The 17242-nt window shown below is 36.6% G+C and overlaps 1 protein-coding gene across 6 annotated transcripts in view; it reads left to right on the forward strand.

Moving 5' to 3' along the window:
• The window catches only part of MCM9 (minichromosome maintenance 9 homologous recombination repair factor), a 111538-nt gene that overhangs the window by 10665 nt on the left and 83631 nt on the right, over positions 1–17242 (forward strand). For 4 of the 6 annotated variants that reach the window (XR_008298372.1, XM_027057007.2, XM_053222326.1 and 1 more), the window contains exons 3-7: positions 1675–1991; positions 3444–3525; positions 8332–8532; positions 12191–12316; positions 13745–13864. Coding sequence is in view for 5 of the 6 variants with exons in the window: in XM_027057007.2 (XP_026912808.2) it covers positions 1675–1991; positions 3444–3525; positions 8332–8532; positions 12191–12316; positions 13745–13864 (846 nt within the window). In the remaining variant the exon portion in view is untranslated. The remainder of the gene's footprint in view (positions 1–1674; positions 1992–3443; positions 3526–8331; positions 8533–12190; positions 12317–13744; positions 13865–17242) is intronic. The other 2 variants (XM_027057008.2, XM_027057009.2) reach the window with 2 other exon arrangements.

Raw genomic sequence — 17242 nt, forward strand, 5'->3', positions numbered from 1 at the left:
AAGAGTAAATGTGAGTTTTATTCTTATCTTTATCTTTATCTCAGTTTTGAAAAAAGTATTCATGTGGGGAGCAAAACAAAAGTAACTGAGAATCTGTAAAGCAGTGTTAAGGGTTGCCATAATATACATTCATTCCAGTTAAGGCCAAATAAGAAGGGAAATCTCCACATAGTCATTTCTTTCTTAACATTAGGGTATAAACTAAAAAAGGACATGGTACTTCCAAAACATAAGCAATGTAGACATGAGAACGAGACCTGTTTTAAATGAGAAGCTTTGGTTGTTGGTATGGCTTTTACCTGGTTGTAACTAGAAATACCCGTATGTTCTTGGTAGCTCGACATTTAGCTATACACAGCTGAATTAACAGATGCCTGAAATCAACAATGAGAAATAGCATGCATATTTTTTTTAATGGATAAAATACCTACTTTGATCCAGCTCCAACTTCTCTGTCTATTCCTGCCCATAGAATAGCACACTTGTCAGCTCTGGGGTCAGCCTTGGACAGAAAAAGGAGTTATAGTGGCAAATGTTGGCAGTACCTGCCTTGTTTATACAATATACAGTATACATAGAGTCTCAGCCAGCGGCAGAGAAAATTTAAGTCTATAGAGTTGTAACCTGTAACACCAGATTAATGTAATCTGGTGCCTTAAGCGTACATACAGTTCATATAACTCATTGCCTTTTTTGTTGTTGTTGTTAATTTCATACTTCCCAAACTATCGCATTATTATCATCAATTGGCTTTCAGAGTAGATCTGTCAACAGGGAGAAAGTGTGCTGACCATAGAAACCTAAAGTATAATCATAGCTATTACGGTTATTTCTCATGACTTGACAAATCCTATAGATCCATCTTCAGTGTGCACATTTTCCAGATTTCAGAGCTGCTGAATTCTGAAGACCATTGGGCATGAACCAGTGGACCATTGGGCATGAACCAGTGTAACAAATGCTACCTTGGTAAACTTGTTAGAAGGCAGCCTTTGACCATCACAGCTAGCATCTCTCTACTCCAGTGATGTATGGCAGCCAAACATAGAATGGGCCTTTCTGCCTAAGAATTTTCCTTGGCATTTTGAATCTTTTAAGCTGCCTGTTGATTAATGGTGAAAAACACAAGTTTTTTAAAGGATAAACCGATGCTGTAGGTAAACCTTGAGGTAATTCAAGGCTTGGAAACAGATTTGTGTATTAATAAATTCTGAACCTAACTAAAAAAAGGCAGTACCCTTCTAACACTGTAGGACTCTGGTCATTATGCTGCCTTCCCCTTATCACTCAGCTTTGTGGTTTACTCGGTCATCTATTGATTTTATGTGTCACAGGTGGTAGTATATTCTTTACTGAATGAGGTTATAATTACATAATGTATTTAGATTCTACTGAGATAGCCCTCTTATGAGAATCAATCCTTTTTTTAAAATCCTGGTTATTATGTCATCTGGATATGTACTTTTAAAAAGAGTCCACTGATCATTGTTATTGAAAATGATCTTTTTCTGTTTTCTTAATTGAATTGATCTGATTTTTTTCTGAAGTAAAACTCAAAATTTTTTTTTCTGAAGTTATACCTTCTACTCCAGGAAATATGAGAGGAATATATTCCGTAGAGTCAAATCCCAAGACATAAGTTGATGTGGTTTTTTTGTTGTTTTTTTCCATCAGGGTTGCCCGTTTGTCCTGAGCTGGTGAGGGAGCACATCCCTAAAACCAAGGATGTGGGACACTTTTTATCTGTCACTGGGACAGTGATTCGAACAAGTGTGGTGAAGATCCTGGAGTTTGAGCGGGATTACATGTGTAACAAATGCAAGCATGTATTTGTGGTCAAGGCTGACTTTGAGCTGTACTATACCTTCTGCCGGCCGTCCTCCTGTCCCAGCTCGGAAAGCTGTGATTCTTCAAAATTCACTTGCCTCTCAGGCTTATCTTCATCTCCAACCAGGTGTAGAGATTATCAGGAAATCAAAATTCAAGAGCAGGTAAATGATCAAAGAAATGAGAGAAATCACAACTTTGAAGAAGGTTTTTTTTTTTTTTTTTCAGCAGTGGTCAAATTACCAAGAGTGGGGAACACATGAAGGATTACAAATGGGATTTGTGTCATCACACAGTATGGTTGCACATGTACCAGGATATAGTCTTTAGAGACCATGCAGTAATCATCTCTGTATAGAGAGCATTGGCATATGGCACCCAAACATAAGAATGGCCCTTTCTGCCTAAGAATTTTCTTTGGTATTTTGTAGCTTTTAAGCTGCCTGTTGATTAATGGTGAAAAACACAAGTTTTTTAAAGGGTAAAACGATGTTGTAGGTAAACCTTGAGGTAATTCAAGGCTTGGAAACAGATTTGTGTGTTAATAAATTCTGAACCTAACTAACAAAGGCAGTAGCCTTCTAACACTGTAGGACTCTGGTCATTATGCTGCCTTCCCTTTATCACTCAGCTTTGTGGTTTACTCGGTCATCTTTGATTTTATGTGTCGCAGGTGGTAGTATATTTAACATAATTAATAATTATGTTAAAATTAAGGGAATATTTAAGAAGTTCAAACTAGTTGTATTTAAGGGATAGGAGAAAAATTAAATGGTTTTAAGTGGTTGTTAAACATTGGAGTATTCAGGATTTGAGGTTTAGGCCCAATTTTATTTGCTGTGTCAAATGAGGTATATATACATAGACACTCTTTAATATGGGACAGTGTGCCAGGTTTTCCTTGCTGCTGAAACACAAAGGTATATTCAGTGTCAAGGATTCAAACTCCTGTCTTTCTATATACCATTCTTAACATGTGACCTCTATTAGGATTCTCTATAATCTAAGATGGTAGTTACAACTCTTTCACCACTGTATACTAGTCAGACAGCAGGAAAAGGGAGGGACGGGCAACAGCACCAGCCAAGTCTCCATTCAAGTAGACCTCTTTGAAGTCTAAGGCATGTCTACTCATTTCATTGGCCAGAGCTTAGCCATATGACCATATTCCATGTGCAGGGGAGCCTAGGAAATAGTCTTTTTACTGGGTACATGTCCATGTGAAATAAAACCAGGGTTCTGTCACTAAGGAATGATCAAAGGAACAGAGTGATTTGCCCAGGTCTTAGGACTAAAGGTCAGGAAAGAACTGCATGTCTTTTGTAGGTAAATAACTTTGGTATTATGTTTAATAGGTGGAGCATGTATTTATTTTGAGCATTCACAAGGTAGATTATATTTGGAGATATTTTCCATATTGGTGTTTTTATTTTACTCTAGTGAGTTTATAAACAGATAGTAGGTACAATTTTCAAGAAAGCTTTATAAATCCCCATCACAATTAAATTGTATGATAATGCCAGGTAAATAGAAACAGTAATTCAAGAACTGCTAGGCTTCTGAATACTTAGCATGTATTTAAGCATACTTAGTATGTGTCTCCTTTTCCTTGCTAGGTTCAAAGGCTATCTGTTGGAAGTATTCCACGATCTATGAAGGTTATCCTGGAAGATGACCTAGTAGACAGTTGTAAATCTGGTAAGAATTTTTGCTGGCTTTTTAAGAGGTCCTAAAATATTGACTAGGAAAAAGCCATTTTTTATTTCCACCTGAACACTGCGAAGTTCAGTGTGGAGGCTTAATTGCTCACCTTGAGAACAGAAACTGGCATGGGGGTGGGAGGTGATACACAGCAGGAAAAAAGCTACAGCTTAGTCCAGTCCAGCCACTGTTTTATAAATGAAGAATCTGACTTGCCCAAGGTCACATGGAGAGTTAAGTGGCAGAACTAGAACATGCACCCAGATCCACTGACTTTTCGTCCAGGAGTCTCTTCAGCACATCCTTGCTTAACAGTAGCAAATTGTAGTGGCTTTAGTGGATCAGACAGTATGACTCTGTCAGATACTACTGTACTCTTACTGGTATCTAGAAGAAAGGAGGTGATTGTTCCTCTCTCCTCTGTGCTGGTGACACCACAGTAGGAGTCACATTGATTTTGTCCTCTGAGGGTTCTTGGTGTTTCCGTTGGCCACTTGCCCAAATTGAGAAAGAATTTGAAACCATGCTGAAAGAACTGTGGGTGTTTAGCATGAAGAAGCCTTAGGAAGGACATGACAGCTCACTTTTCGTTAATTGGAAAGCTGTCATACAGAAATAGAATTATAGTTAGAGGAGATTACTATTGAGTTTGAGCAGTCTGAAGCTCCAGGAAGGTAGATTTTATCAGACGATGGTTTCTTTTCTCAGCGACAGTCAAGCAGAGGGTGTACAACATCTGTTAGTGACTTAGGCCTCATGATGGCCATTGATCTGGATGATCTGAAGTGTTCCAGGCAAATCAAAGACAACCTCAGAGCTATTCTGGAAATTGGAGGACTTCACAGGGGTTGTTGCGATGTCATTCTTGGTTATATTTTGATCTTGAGGCTAACCAGATAGCTCCTAAGCTCTTTTTTGCCCCATCTGAAATCATCTTGCCCCTCTTATTCTGCTCAATGGGGAGCCTGGGAAGAATCAAACTTAAACGTATTAGTGGGAGGGCAAGGATTAATACTGGCCCACATGTGTAGAATGGAAGTGTTCTACATTAAAATTTAAAATTACTGTATTTACAAAAAAAAATGGTAGGGAAGAGTTTTATTGGAAAAATTAAGATGTTAGGAGGTTTTGTAAGTCAGTATTGCTCAAGAGAGTAAATATTTTCTTTAGTAACCACATTTAAGTATCATGAGATGTTCTTAATAAAATTTGATATGTTTTTTTAAACAAATGTATTATTCTACATATGTAATGCAAAAAGAAAGAAGGAGAATAAAGGGGATTGTTTTCAGCTGTTAGTAGGGGCTAGGGCTGTAAAATTTACATGGCCCTGTCAGCTAAAGGTAGAGATCTCAGAAGCAGACTGCATTCAAATGTATAATCTAACAGTTTTAATCAAAACCTTTTACTCTAACCGAAGTAACTGACGTTTTCCGTATTTTGGCACCAGTATCCTTATCTATCCTATTCCCTCACTGTCTCTTCTTCCCAGAACTGACAGGCACTAAAAACTCTAGTATACAGTTTAAAAGTCTTTTGGACTTACAGACTTTCAATCCCAAAAAAAGGTTGTCCTAGTCAGCTTCTCTGAGGCTTCTCCTTCCAGCCCTAGAAAAGGCAGGTGGCAACCTGTCTCCCTAAAAGTCAGCAGCTCTGCTCCCTACACACATTCCTAGGCCTTGACCAGACTTTTGCCTGTGAGAACGACACAAGATTATTCTTTCTCTTTCCTCTTCTTATTCCAAATAACTTAAAAACTGTTGCTTTTACTGTTTGCCTAGCGATTTCCACTTGCTATTTAACATTTAAGTTACATTGAAAGTGGGCCAAAAAATGGAAATGGTTGGTAAACCTTAGCCTGGTGTCAAAAATTGTTTCTTGATTCACCTCAACATTCCCTGCTTTAAGTATTTCCTGTTCTCACTCATACCTTAATCTTACTCACCCTTAATCTCAATAGAAAACATATAACACAAGTGTATCCCCTGGACAGAAACAAGTATATCTGACCTCTTATTCCACATCCTTGTTCTCCCCTACCAGACAGATCAAAAGTGCTTCATTTCTGCAAATTCCACCATTTCTCTTTTTCTTTAACCCTAAATATCTCCAGATGCTTCATGTATAAAATATTTACTGAACTGCCATTTCATTAAAATTATAAGGCAAACACTATGGAAATAGAAGAGTTCAGTATCTAGAGTCAAGAATATTTCTTTATTGGGGCACCTGGGTGGCCCAGTCGGTTAAGTGTCTGACTCTTGATTTCGGCTCAGGTCATGATCTCACAGTTTGTGAGTTTAAGTCCCGTGTCAGGCTCCATACCTACAATGCAGAGGAGACTGTTTGGGATATTCTCTCTCCCTCTCTCTCCATGCCCCACCCCAAAATAAATAAATAAATACTTTAAAAACCCTCTTTAAGAAAAAATAAGATGTTTTCATGCAGTTCATCTAAACTGAATTCTTTCTGCCCTGAAAAAACCTGAAGCTATTTTTCTTTCACATGTCACTAACAATAATGGATGGAAGCAGTCTGTCAGCAGCTCTTTTTTCATTTATCCATAGCTACAAATCTCTGTGGGAATGAAAAGATATATGGCATAATCCTTGCCCTTGAGGAATATACAGTCTGGTTGGGAACCCCAGATTGACACATGCAGAGTAATAAAGTTGGAGTTTGTGTCCTGAGAACTGCCAGTGCAGTGGGAGGTCAGACATGGGTCTGGTTGGGGGTGGCTGCAGTGGGAAATAAGCTGCAGAAGACAGCGGCACAAAGAGCTGGGATTATAGAAAGTAAGAGCTTGAGCCTCCTGACAATAACACTGTTTGTAATGTTTGTTGTGGGAAAACTTAAGTATAATAACAAGGTTCCGTATAATAATAGCTAATATTTGCCAGTTGAGCACTTCCTGTATTCTAGATATTGTATGAAGTAATTTATAAACGTTATCTAACTTAATTTTCACTGTTGTTCTGAGATATAAATGTAACTATTCCCATTTTTCTAGGTCAAAATATAGGCTCAGCAAAGTTAGGTAATTTGCCCAAGGACGTAGCCAGTGAGTGGTGGAGCTGGGATTTGAATCCAAATTGGGCAAAATCAGTGCTCTTGGCCGTTCTTCAGTATTCCACATTTTCCACATTGTCACTGCTTAGTGAAATCAGGTTACTTATGGGTGCAGTATCTAAAAGTTAAGTTCCTTGTTTGACTAATTTAGGAACAACCTAAGCATAATCTATTAAAATGACCACAGTAAAGGACTGTTCCAAGTGCTCATACAAAGTTGCCCCAGTCATTTTCATCTAAAAATTGAGGGCAGAAATGATCATTTCTTGACTGGGTTTGAAAAACATCCAAGCCGTGGTTTAGGAAGGCTCTTGAAAACGTGTTTTCACCATTTATTATGAAGTTGCCTTTGGCTAGAAATATGCTCTCTATTCTGTAATTGCTGCTACCAGTTCCATGCATTTAGCATTTACAGAACATTTTTCTTCAGAAAATCAAAAGCTCTGCAGATTACACATTACACATTGAAATTTAGAGAGTAAAAGGCATTTTGCATGAGCAAATACCGTATATTTGACACAGGCTTAGATATGAAGACTTGCCAGTTAGTTCAGAGACACTATTTGTTGAGCAAGTTATAAATATCACCAGATTGGTTTGGGGTATGTCCAACATCTTATATTCAACAAGATTTTGAGGACTAGGATTATCTTCTATTCTTCTGGTCCCCTTTCTTCAGTACCAGAATACTGAATTCCAACCATTCCTTCATGTGTACCTGTTAATTGATGCATTGAATTGTATGTAATAATCCAGATGTCAGTGTTTGGAGAATGTGCCTATAAACTACCCAAGGCCTCTTCGGAATATCTGTAAAAGTTTAATATTCTTCTCACCAGGAATGGGAGAGTTTCCTCAGGTGGGAAGGAACCAACCAAGAAGGAATAAGCAGGGTTGCATCTTGTGTTTTCATAGTTTAGGGAAAAGGGCTTTGAAGTGTAACAGTAATATCCTCATTTCTTAGTTCGTTCCTCTTTTTTTTTTTAAGTCAGTAAGTAAAATATTAATTAATATGGTAAGTAAAAATTAGTATCTAGGAAATTAAAGCTAGTGTCAGTTATCAGAAGATTGTCTCCTTTCCTGACACCAGATTGATGATAGTTTCACCTTTTAGCTGCAGTTCCCACCTGTTCTTTAAATGAGAACTATATGGTTAGGGATTCTGAGAAGATGAACATTTTGCCCAATATAATGATGAATAAATCATCCAATAAACTGTTTTCCCAGTGAAGGGTAATAATTTGGTGTGATTATTATGTAGCAGATTCACAAAAAGAAAAATGCTCACTTTAGCTTTTAGCCGTGCAGATACAAGTGCCTGTAAAAAAAAAAAAAAAAAAAAAAAAAAGAAGAAAAAGAAAAAAGTACGAAATCTGTGGTGTTCTTTTGGCTTCAAATTGTTTTCTGGATGAGTGTTTACCACTCTAAACTTGGTAGGAAAGTGGTTTATTTCTTTCTCTTTTTAAAAAATTTTTATTTATATTGAGAGAGAGTGGGGGAAAAGAGAACATCCTAGGCAGGCTTTACGCTCAGCAGGGGCTCAATACAGTGCTAGAACTCGGGACTGTGAGATCGTGACCTAAGCCAAAATCAGAAGTTGGTCAGACACTTAACCAACTGAGAGTGGTTAACCCAAGAGTGGTTTATTTCTTATTTCTGGTTGTCATGCAAGTCTGTGCCCAGCAAGCAGTGTGGTACTACTGGACTTTGCTGCTACGTGGTGCTCTTTCCTAGGCGATGACCTCACTATTTATGGAGTCGTAATGCAACGGTGGAAGCCCTTCCAGCAAGATGTACGCTGTGAAGTGGAGATAGTCCTGAAAGCCAATTATGTCCAAGTAAATAATGAGCAGTCTACAGGGATCATCATGGATGAGGAGGTCCAAAAGGAATTTGAAGATTTTTGGGAATCCTATAAGAGTGATCCCTTTGCAGGTTTGTGATTAAGGGTATAAAGCTGGTAATTATTAATGGCATTTCATTCAGTAGTTAAATATAAAGTCTGTGGTCAGGAGGCAGCCTTACATGCTGCATAACTCAATGGCTGAATTCAAAGGGTAGTAGCATTCGTCAGTACTTCTAGCTATAATTTCCCTTTGAGCTCTTTTCTCGTGTAGTCTTTTCTATTTAGAGATCTTCCTGGAAAATCAAGGCTGAGTTAATTACAAGAAATTTTCCGTTTCTATTCTTTTAGACATCTCTTATACTGCCAGTTTTCTCCCTTTTTCACCAAATACACAGTTCCTCCGTAAGTAGGCAAAACTCACTTTATTATGAACCCTCATCCTAATAAAGCCTTATTTCTTTTCTGATGTACCTTAGATAATTCAGACAACTTCATGCTATTTTAGCTGAAGATTTTTAAATATGCATTAAGTAGAAAGAGATGATGAGAGATAGAAAGATGCAAAAATAAGCTTTGTCATCACTGTAAACACTTATGACTGTGACGTTAAAATATAATTACATAGACTAAAACATCACACAAGCCTTTGGGTTCATAGAGTATTTTTTATTTAAAAATTCCAAAAGTATAAAACACCAATTAAACCTTCAAATGTCTGTTTGCATTCTTCCTTGGAGGCATCTTCTGAGAAAAATAAACTGAAGCCAGTGATAGACTATTTCTAATAAACTTCACCTCAAATCTCATACATATTGATTACTTTATTCTTAAGTCACATACTGGACAGATACCATTTCACAAAATAGAATTCTTATTTGCCTAACTTTAGGCAGTTTGCTTTTGTTTTGTGGGATGATTTTTTTTTTTTTTTTTGCTTCTGCATATAGCATGTAATGTAGTGGCTCCTGATCATTCTTTTACCAGATCTGTACAGAAAGAACTTAAATTCTCCACATTGTGGCTTTAGGAAGCAAGCCCTATAAGAAGTATTTTTAAATGAATTTTTTTAATTTGAAATGGTTTCTTAGGATCAGGTCTTTAAAAAAATCCGTAACTCTTTCTTGGACCACAGTCATTTCTTATTAATCGCAGTGCCACAGCTCAGCTCTTCCTGTAACGGTGAAGGAAGGGCATCATACAGCGCTCTATAACCAGACCATGAGAAGTGATTTGTGCTGGTGATTAAAAAGAGTCTATTTTAATCAGAAGGTTATGGATATACAATTTATTTACTAGATAAGAGGAAGAAGTAAATATAATGACCTTGTGAGAAACGGAAGACAGAAAATGAGGCAACATTTTTTTTTAGTCTGAATGGATTCTGCTTAGTTTCCTAAGTACCAGTACACTGTATTTTACCATTTCAAAGTGTATGTGTGCTAGTTGAGGGCATGAAGAGAGGGAAGTGTATCCAGAAGGGTGTCTTCATTTTGCTAGTCTAAAGCCAAAGATTCCCTCGGAGGTGGATCTGCTTCATTAAGACCTCATACTGTGGGTATGGTCTAGGAGGAGCTGAAGGCTTTATTCTAGTCTATAGTAACTTCAGGGATCCTCAGAGCCTGGTGCTTAGATGCTGGGTAGAAACCAAGATATAGGGATTGGGGTCTCTGGGGCCCAAGCTGAGGTGACTCCGTTATCTTAGATCTAAGAGGTTCTCTTCATCAGGGTAATGGAGAGCCATGCCACAAGAGTGGGGTAATTGGCTGTAGACACACTATTAACATGGTCTAGAACCAGAAATTTGGGAGGGAGATAGGTTTGTGGGTAGTATTCACTGTAATCAATTTTCTTCCATGATTCAGCCATGGGAGCATCTATTGCCATGATTCAAGGAACTTCAGACAACAACTTTAAGGGAATCGTTCTTTCCCTTTATTTTTCTCTGGTACTTCAGACCTGCCTTTATAGTATACCTTTTGTGTTAACTACATTGTGAGGAAATCTTGAGATCAGAAATAAGCACAAATAATACAGGTAATATAATAGTTTAACAGTTAAGTGTGTCAGGCGTTGTTTGTTCTATGTGCTGTACACTTGCTGATTCCTTTGATCCTCAACACTTCTATGAGATACCATTATCATCTCCATTTTACAGATAAGGAATAGAAGCAGAGAGGCTAAGAAACTTGCCCAGGTCAGATGGGTAGTCAGTAATAGCACTGGGATGTGAATCCAGGCATTTGACCCCAGAGCCTGTGCTCCTCACCACTGGGATAGGTTTTGCATCAGCACATCAATCACCGAATCCACATTTATTCAGAAGTGGCACTTTAGGTTTTGGTGTAGGAGTCTCCCAGGTCAGTTTGCCTGCTCTGAAACCTACCTGTTGGGGCTATTCCTTCTTTCTTTGTATGTGTAATCTCTAGATTCTGGTCAGAATTTACCTATATGCTATAAGGTCTTGTTTGCTTAGATCTCAAACCTTTCTTCATCTTTTTTCTCTGGGTTTTCTACCTCAGGAAAGGGAGGAATTTCCTCTAGCAGTTAATGAGCCCCCTTCCAGGATTTACTAATTCTGTTTTCTGATCCCCATTTTACTAAAAGGTTTTCTTTCTTCACCATTCCTGCCATCCCAGGTCATATCACCCTACCTCAATTGCCACTGGATCAATTTTGATATGTTACAAAAAGCGGCCTTTGTGTATAGGGCCATAAATTGTGGAGGAAGCCTTTCCTCTCCCTTCATGCTTTGGCAGAAAAGCTTCTGGAACTGGAATAATCAGCTAAAGGAGTACTTACACAACTGTTTTCCTCGTCAGAAGACCTACCTCTGAAACATGAGTACAAACATGGAAATCCTGAAGCATACATATTAGTTTCCAGCCTGTAGACATACAGCGTACCATCACGGTAGTGAATTCCACACAAGACAAGCTGAGGACAAGCTTGTTAGGATGTCATAGGTTCTGAGAGCCCCTGCTGGTTGATTATGCCAGTCATCAAATAACATACCTACTTTACTTATAGGTGGGATAGGCAGATTCTCAGATTTGGTGTTTTGACATTTCTCAAAACAGAAACTCAAACGTGATACTCTTTTATTTAAAGCACATGATCAGGAGAATCCAAGACTTCCGGCTTGAATTGCTAGAATTATAGTTTATAATGATCTTTTAAATACTCTGATACCCTTATTCTAGGTAAAACAGACTTTACCAAACTTTTCAGAGTAAATGCTGAATTGACTTCTAGGGTGGATTGATTTTACTTCTCTTACACCTCTGCAGAAGCTCCATGAGCCCCAGGTACTTCTTGTATTTAAAGATTACTGGCTCCTACAATCTGACTTCTTTTTTGAGTTCAAGTACCTTCATTTTATTTAGGCAGTGGAGTAGTTTTACTCAAATTACTACACAAAAAGTGTAGTCGTATTTTAAAGGGATGTTGGCTTAATAAAGGAGTAAAGGAGATTCCTTTCTGTCCCTTGCAAAGTATGATAAATTCATGGAAACTTAAGCTATGAAAATAAAAAGCAAGGAATGAAAAGCAAACTTTTCATATCATGGCATTAGTAAAAGCAGGCATTTTACAACCAAGTCAAAGTTATTCACTCCTTTTAGGCATTTGGAAATGGTCCTCATGGATCATTTTAGATGGCAGAGTATGTTCATAGGAAGTTGGAAGGGAAATTTCAGATGGGGTTTCTTGAAAACTGTTGGTAATATCTGATCTTGCTGCCTTTCCTAGGAAGGAATGAAATATTGGCCAGCTTGTGCCCTCAAGTTTTTGGGATGTATCTAGTGAAGCTTGCTGTGGCCATGGTGCTGGCTGGTGGGATTCAAAGGACTGATGCTACAGGAACACGGGTCAGAGGTTAGTACCTACTTAAAACGGAGAAATATTAATACATACAAGGTGAGAAGCTAGAATTTTTCTTTGAATAAAAATTGCTTGTTGAGCTTTATTTTCTAACCATAATCTTTCAACCCTAATGACAGTCAGTTGTCTGACTATCTAATACTTCATCGCCAGTATCTGTATATCAAAAGGTAATTTCTAGAATTCCAAAGACTAAAAGAAATCTTTTAAGTTTTTTTGATGAATATATATTTTTGCTCTAACCTATAAGGGTGCCACAAAATAAAATCTTTACATTTTGATTACTATGTTTTCATTGGATCCCCAGTCTTTCTTCAAGAGGAAGATTAGAAATAATGCTTTTTAATATCTCCAAGTCAGTGTCTCTCCATCTGTGACTGTCAGTGTGTTTCTCTCAGACTGCTGCTTTCAATCATCTGCCTGCTGGTTCCCCTTCTGCCGGTAGGTAGCAAATGTGCAGTCTGCCCTGAGGTGCTGCTGGAGGTCACACGTTCAAGCAAAGATTACTCTAAGTATATAATTATGTTCAAATGGCAAAAAGCTCTTTTGCAGCTAACACATTTAACTGACCTGAATCTGGCATAGAGTAGGTATATTATGGCCCTCACATAGGCCACATGAGAGTCATAATAACCAAAGACTAAAAGGACATTGTTCATATATAAGGCCATTAATAAGAATTCTAAAACCACATGGTACAATATAGGATAGTATAATAACGTGTGTATGTATTCTATGTTTTGATCACCTACTATTTGCAAGGCACTCTGCTAAATGTGGAGCTTAAATAGGGAGTTTCCTATTAATATATTTAGGAAATACTTGAATATTTCTGAATAAATTTTTTTGATCACTGAGACAGTACATACCACAGGGTAGTCACATATTCATTTATGTTACATTTGAAAATAAGTTACTTTGAGATATTAAAATTTTCATTAAATGAAAACATCTTCACTTAACTGTTGTAATCATAAGTGATACTTATAAAACACTTATAAAGTCTTGAACACTTAAAAATACTTAAATAAAAATGGAATAAAATACCTGTATGGCTTGTATGGAAAGATTTAATCAAGTAGTTTGTTATTTAAAAATAGATTAAATAAAATCAGCAACTTTAGAAGCCAAAAATGTCTTAAATGTCAAACATACACCTAAACATCTGGAAATAGCACAAAGTCTATTAATTTAGATATTAAATGTCACATTCAGAAATCACTTAAAGATTGTTATTTTATGATAGTTAACCTAATTTTTAAGGATATCTAGTTAAATCCTTCCTTAAGTGACCTTAAGTATACAGCAAAAACAAAATACAAATCACGATGGCATTCCAAGTGGACCATTTTCCTTTTGATTAATTATACTTATTCATGGGTCCTTTCATAGAAATTTAAAACTTTATTAACTTTTTTCTAGGTGAATCTCATCTTTTATTGGTTGGGGATCCTGGCACAGGGAAATCTCAATTCCTCAAGTATGCAGCAAAGATTACACCGAGATCTGTGCTCACAACAGGGATTGGATCTACTAGTGCAGGTATTTTACTTGACAATTTCAATTAGTTTAACCTTATTACAGATGCTAACACAGTGGGTTTTTTCTTATGAAAAAGTACCTTAAGTAGGATAAATTTCAAGCTAATTCTTGAGTTACTGCCCAAAATGGAAATATGTAGCAGTACTTTTGTAGCTCTGAGAAGATATTTTAAAACTCCACCTTCACTTAAAGTTATTTTCCTAAAATTCATCCCATATACCTTTTTGCATCTGAGTTTTGAAAGATCCTATTTGATTGGGGGGAAAAAAACACAACGTTGAGATAAATGGGAGAAATCTCACTTTACAAAAGTAGATCAGTGGCATAGAGCTTGAGGCATTTTTGTGCTCTTAGATCTCATGGGCAACAGTAGATCCTACTGAAAATTCTTAGGTAGGAAATTTGTCTTAATATGTGGAAAGCATACTTTCATCATTACAACATGGAGCTTCACTCATGTTATGATTCTTCAAGTACATACAAAAGTTTTTTCAGATAGAATGTCAAGATTTGATTATAAAGTAACTTTAGGAAAAAATTTTTTAAAATGTTTTGATGCCATTTTGTATTTTATACTGTTTTGATTTAGGAAATAGCTCTCCTGTCCTTCTGTTATAGGCTCTTGGTTTCACACATTTTACAATATTATTTGCTACCTGTTAAGGGAAGCCTAATGTCCATGGTCTGTACTGAAATTTCTTAGGAGAAATTATACTATAAAACTTATCATAAAGCAGCAAAAGCTGTTTTAATGGTCCTACATAATGAGAGCCCCATTCTAAGGGGCTCTCAGATTTTGAAATATAACTGATTAGTACATTAAGCATTGATGAGAAGGGATCTGTAAATTGAGAGGCATAAACAAGGTGCAGCATACTGGAAAGGGTAGTAAGCAAGAATATATAAAGAACACTTTATGTGCATTTAAAACTTCCTATGACCCGGTGTTCTAGAATCCTGTATAAAATGGTATCAATAACAAACAAATAAAAGTGTTTGCCAAGTAATTATGTGGAATGTTTCCTAAGTTAATTGTATAGAGTACCAAGAAATGAGTCCAAGCTATCTGCTAGGCTACTAGTAATTTCAGAATATTTGGACAGTTTTCAAGTGAATGGCTGCTGATTCACACTACACTAGCACTTTTCCCTCTTTTATTATTATTATTTTTAATATTTGTTTATTTTTGAGAGGGAGAGAGAGAGCACGCAAGTGAAAGGGGGAGGGGCAGAGAGACAGGGAGACACAGAATCCGAAGCAGGCTCCAGGCTCTGAGCTGTCAGCACAGAGCCCGAAGCGGGGCTCGAACTCAGGAACCCATGAGATCACGAACTGAGCCTAAGTCAGCCGCTTGACCGACTGAGCCACCCAGGCACCCCTCCCTCTTTTTTTAAATGTAAAGATCATAATCCAAATATGACAGAAGAGACAGGTATAGGGAATATGAATTTTAGAACTATAGGAAAGTTATTGCTACTTCTCATCTACTCAAAGGGCCCGATTAGCCTTTCTTCAAACTGTGTATTGCAACCACTTAGAGTCATAAATGCCAAGTTCTGTGAGTCAAAACCAGCACTTTAAAAAATGAAATACAATAAAAGGTACCAGAATATATTGCACACATAAAGATGCACTATAAGGGTGCACTGTCATGAAAATTACTATAAAAACTTGCATTACAGGGTCATACTTTGTTTTTTAACTATGGATTACAGTGAAAAGTTTTGAAAACCGCTGCCATAGACTTTCTTGGTAAAACCAGAAACCCAAATCTTAAACCAGAGGATAAGACCACATGGAAGTTTATAGAAGGTTATAAATGAACAAATGCATGCACGCTCCTCAGATTTCCTGAATGTTTTCTCAGCTCAAATGATATCCTCACTCCCTCCAATCTATTTGCCTCTCTCTTCTGTGGTATAGGTAGTTTGTTCCTGTGTATATTCTCATGACAGAGCTATTTACTGTGATCAAAAAGGAGAGAAACTGTTACAAACATTATAGGTATAATTCAGATGTGTCTATAAATGAGGCTAAACAGGGGGAAAATAAAACCCACATGCTATAGCTTCTTAGCTCCTAATGTTTGCATTCTCAGTATTACAGAATCATAAAAATTTTAAGTAAGAGATCAGATCATAGTTTTTAAGTCTTAACCTTCTGTGAAAATTAGCTGTTTACAAATTGATGTAAAAACCTAACCCTTGGTGTCAATACAAAATCAATCATTATAATTAGAATAAAAACTCAGCAGCAAATTGCTTCATTTGGTTATTTGGCTTATATATGCTTTATTTCTAACAAGCACATATCTTTTTCCTGTTATATTAATCACTGAGCTCTTTGTTGGAAATTTTTACTTTTATTTTCATTTTAATTATTTTAACATATTCTTAAATTTAATTGCAATTAGACAAAAATGAAATTTTCTTCATATAGTTTTAACAGTTGGATGTATTTTAAGTCTATGAACTAGTTAGTGGACAGTATTTTAATCACCTGGTATATTAAATTTCAAAATTTAACATTTAGCAAAATTTTGCTTCACAAATTCACTTTTTTAGAATGACAGGAAATATATACAACTTAGAATCCATATTCAGACAAATGCCCTTTTCCCTTCCTCAAAATAAAAGCTTTAAAAAGTGCAGTATAAAAGTTTTAGATATGAAGGCACTGCATAACTCTGCATCATATGGCTAATGTCTTGCTTAGCAGCAAGAGTAATGAGAATATTCTACACTTAATTTAATGGAGCATAAGAAACTTTGAGGAAGGACCTAGCTTTCATCAAAGAAAAAGAACCCTTTGGCCCACTTAATGGATTCCTTTCCAAGATTGCTTTTAAAAAAACTTAACTGGAAAGGCTATCTAGAATATGTCAACCACAAATATGCCTTATCTTATTCTGCATGAGTGTCCAGGGATATGGAGAAGAGTACCACATGTGTGAAAATATATATATTTCCAAAATAGTGACTTATCTCTTACGATAAAGCTAAATACACCTTCCCAAATACACTGTTTTTATATAAATGCTGCCAACAACAGATGATCTATCAAATCAGTTTTGAAAATTTCATAGCATTTCTATAAATCTAATGAAAACATCTAAGTCATTATAATATCCTGTTCTTAAACTTAGGGAGTTTGTATCTGCTCTTGACATGTTGAATTCAATGGGTAATAATGATGCATCATTCAAGGAATATTCTGATGTCCTAAACTGTTAGAAAACAAAAACCAGAGCCAGAGGACCTTATAAACAATTAACCACATTTGTTGTCATCTTAGAAACCAAACTGAATGCTATCTAACATTCCATGTAATAGCAGCCATAAGAGGCTTCAAGGTGGCCTGGAAAATCAGGTCCTGAAG

This window comes from Acinonyx jubatus, chromosome B2 (genome assembly GCF_027475565.1).
Source record: "Acinonyx jubatus isolate Ajub_Pintada_27869175 chromosome B2, VMU_Ajub_asm_v1.0, whole genome shotgun sequence".
NCBI classification, from domain to species: domain Eukaryota; kingdom Metazoa; phylum Chordata; class Mammalia; order Carnivora; family Felidae; genus Acinonyx; species Acinonyx jubatus.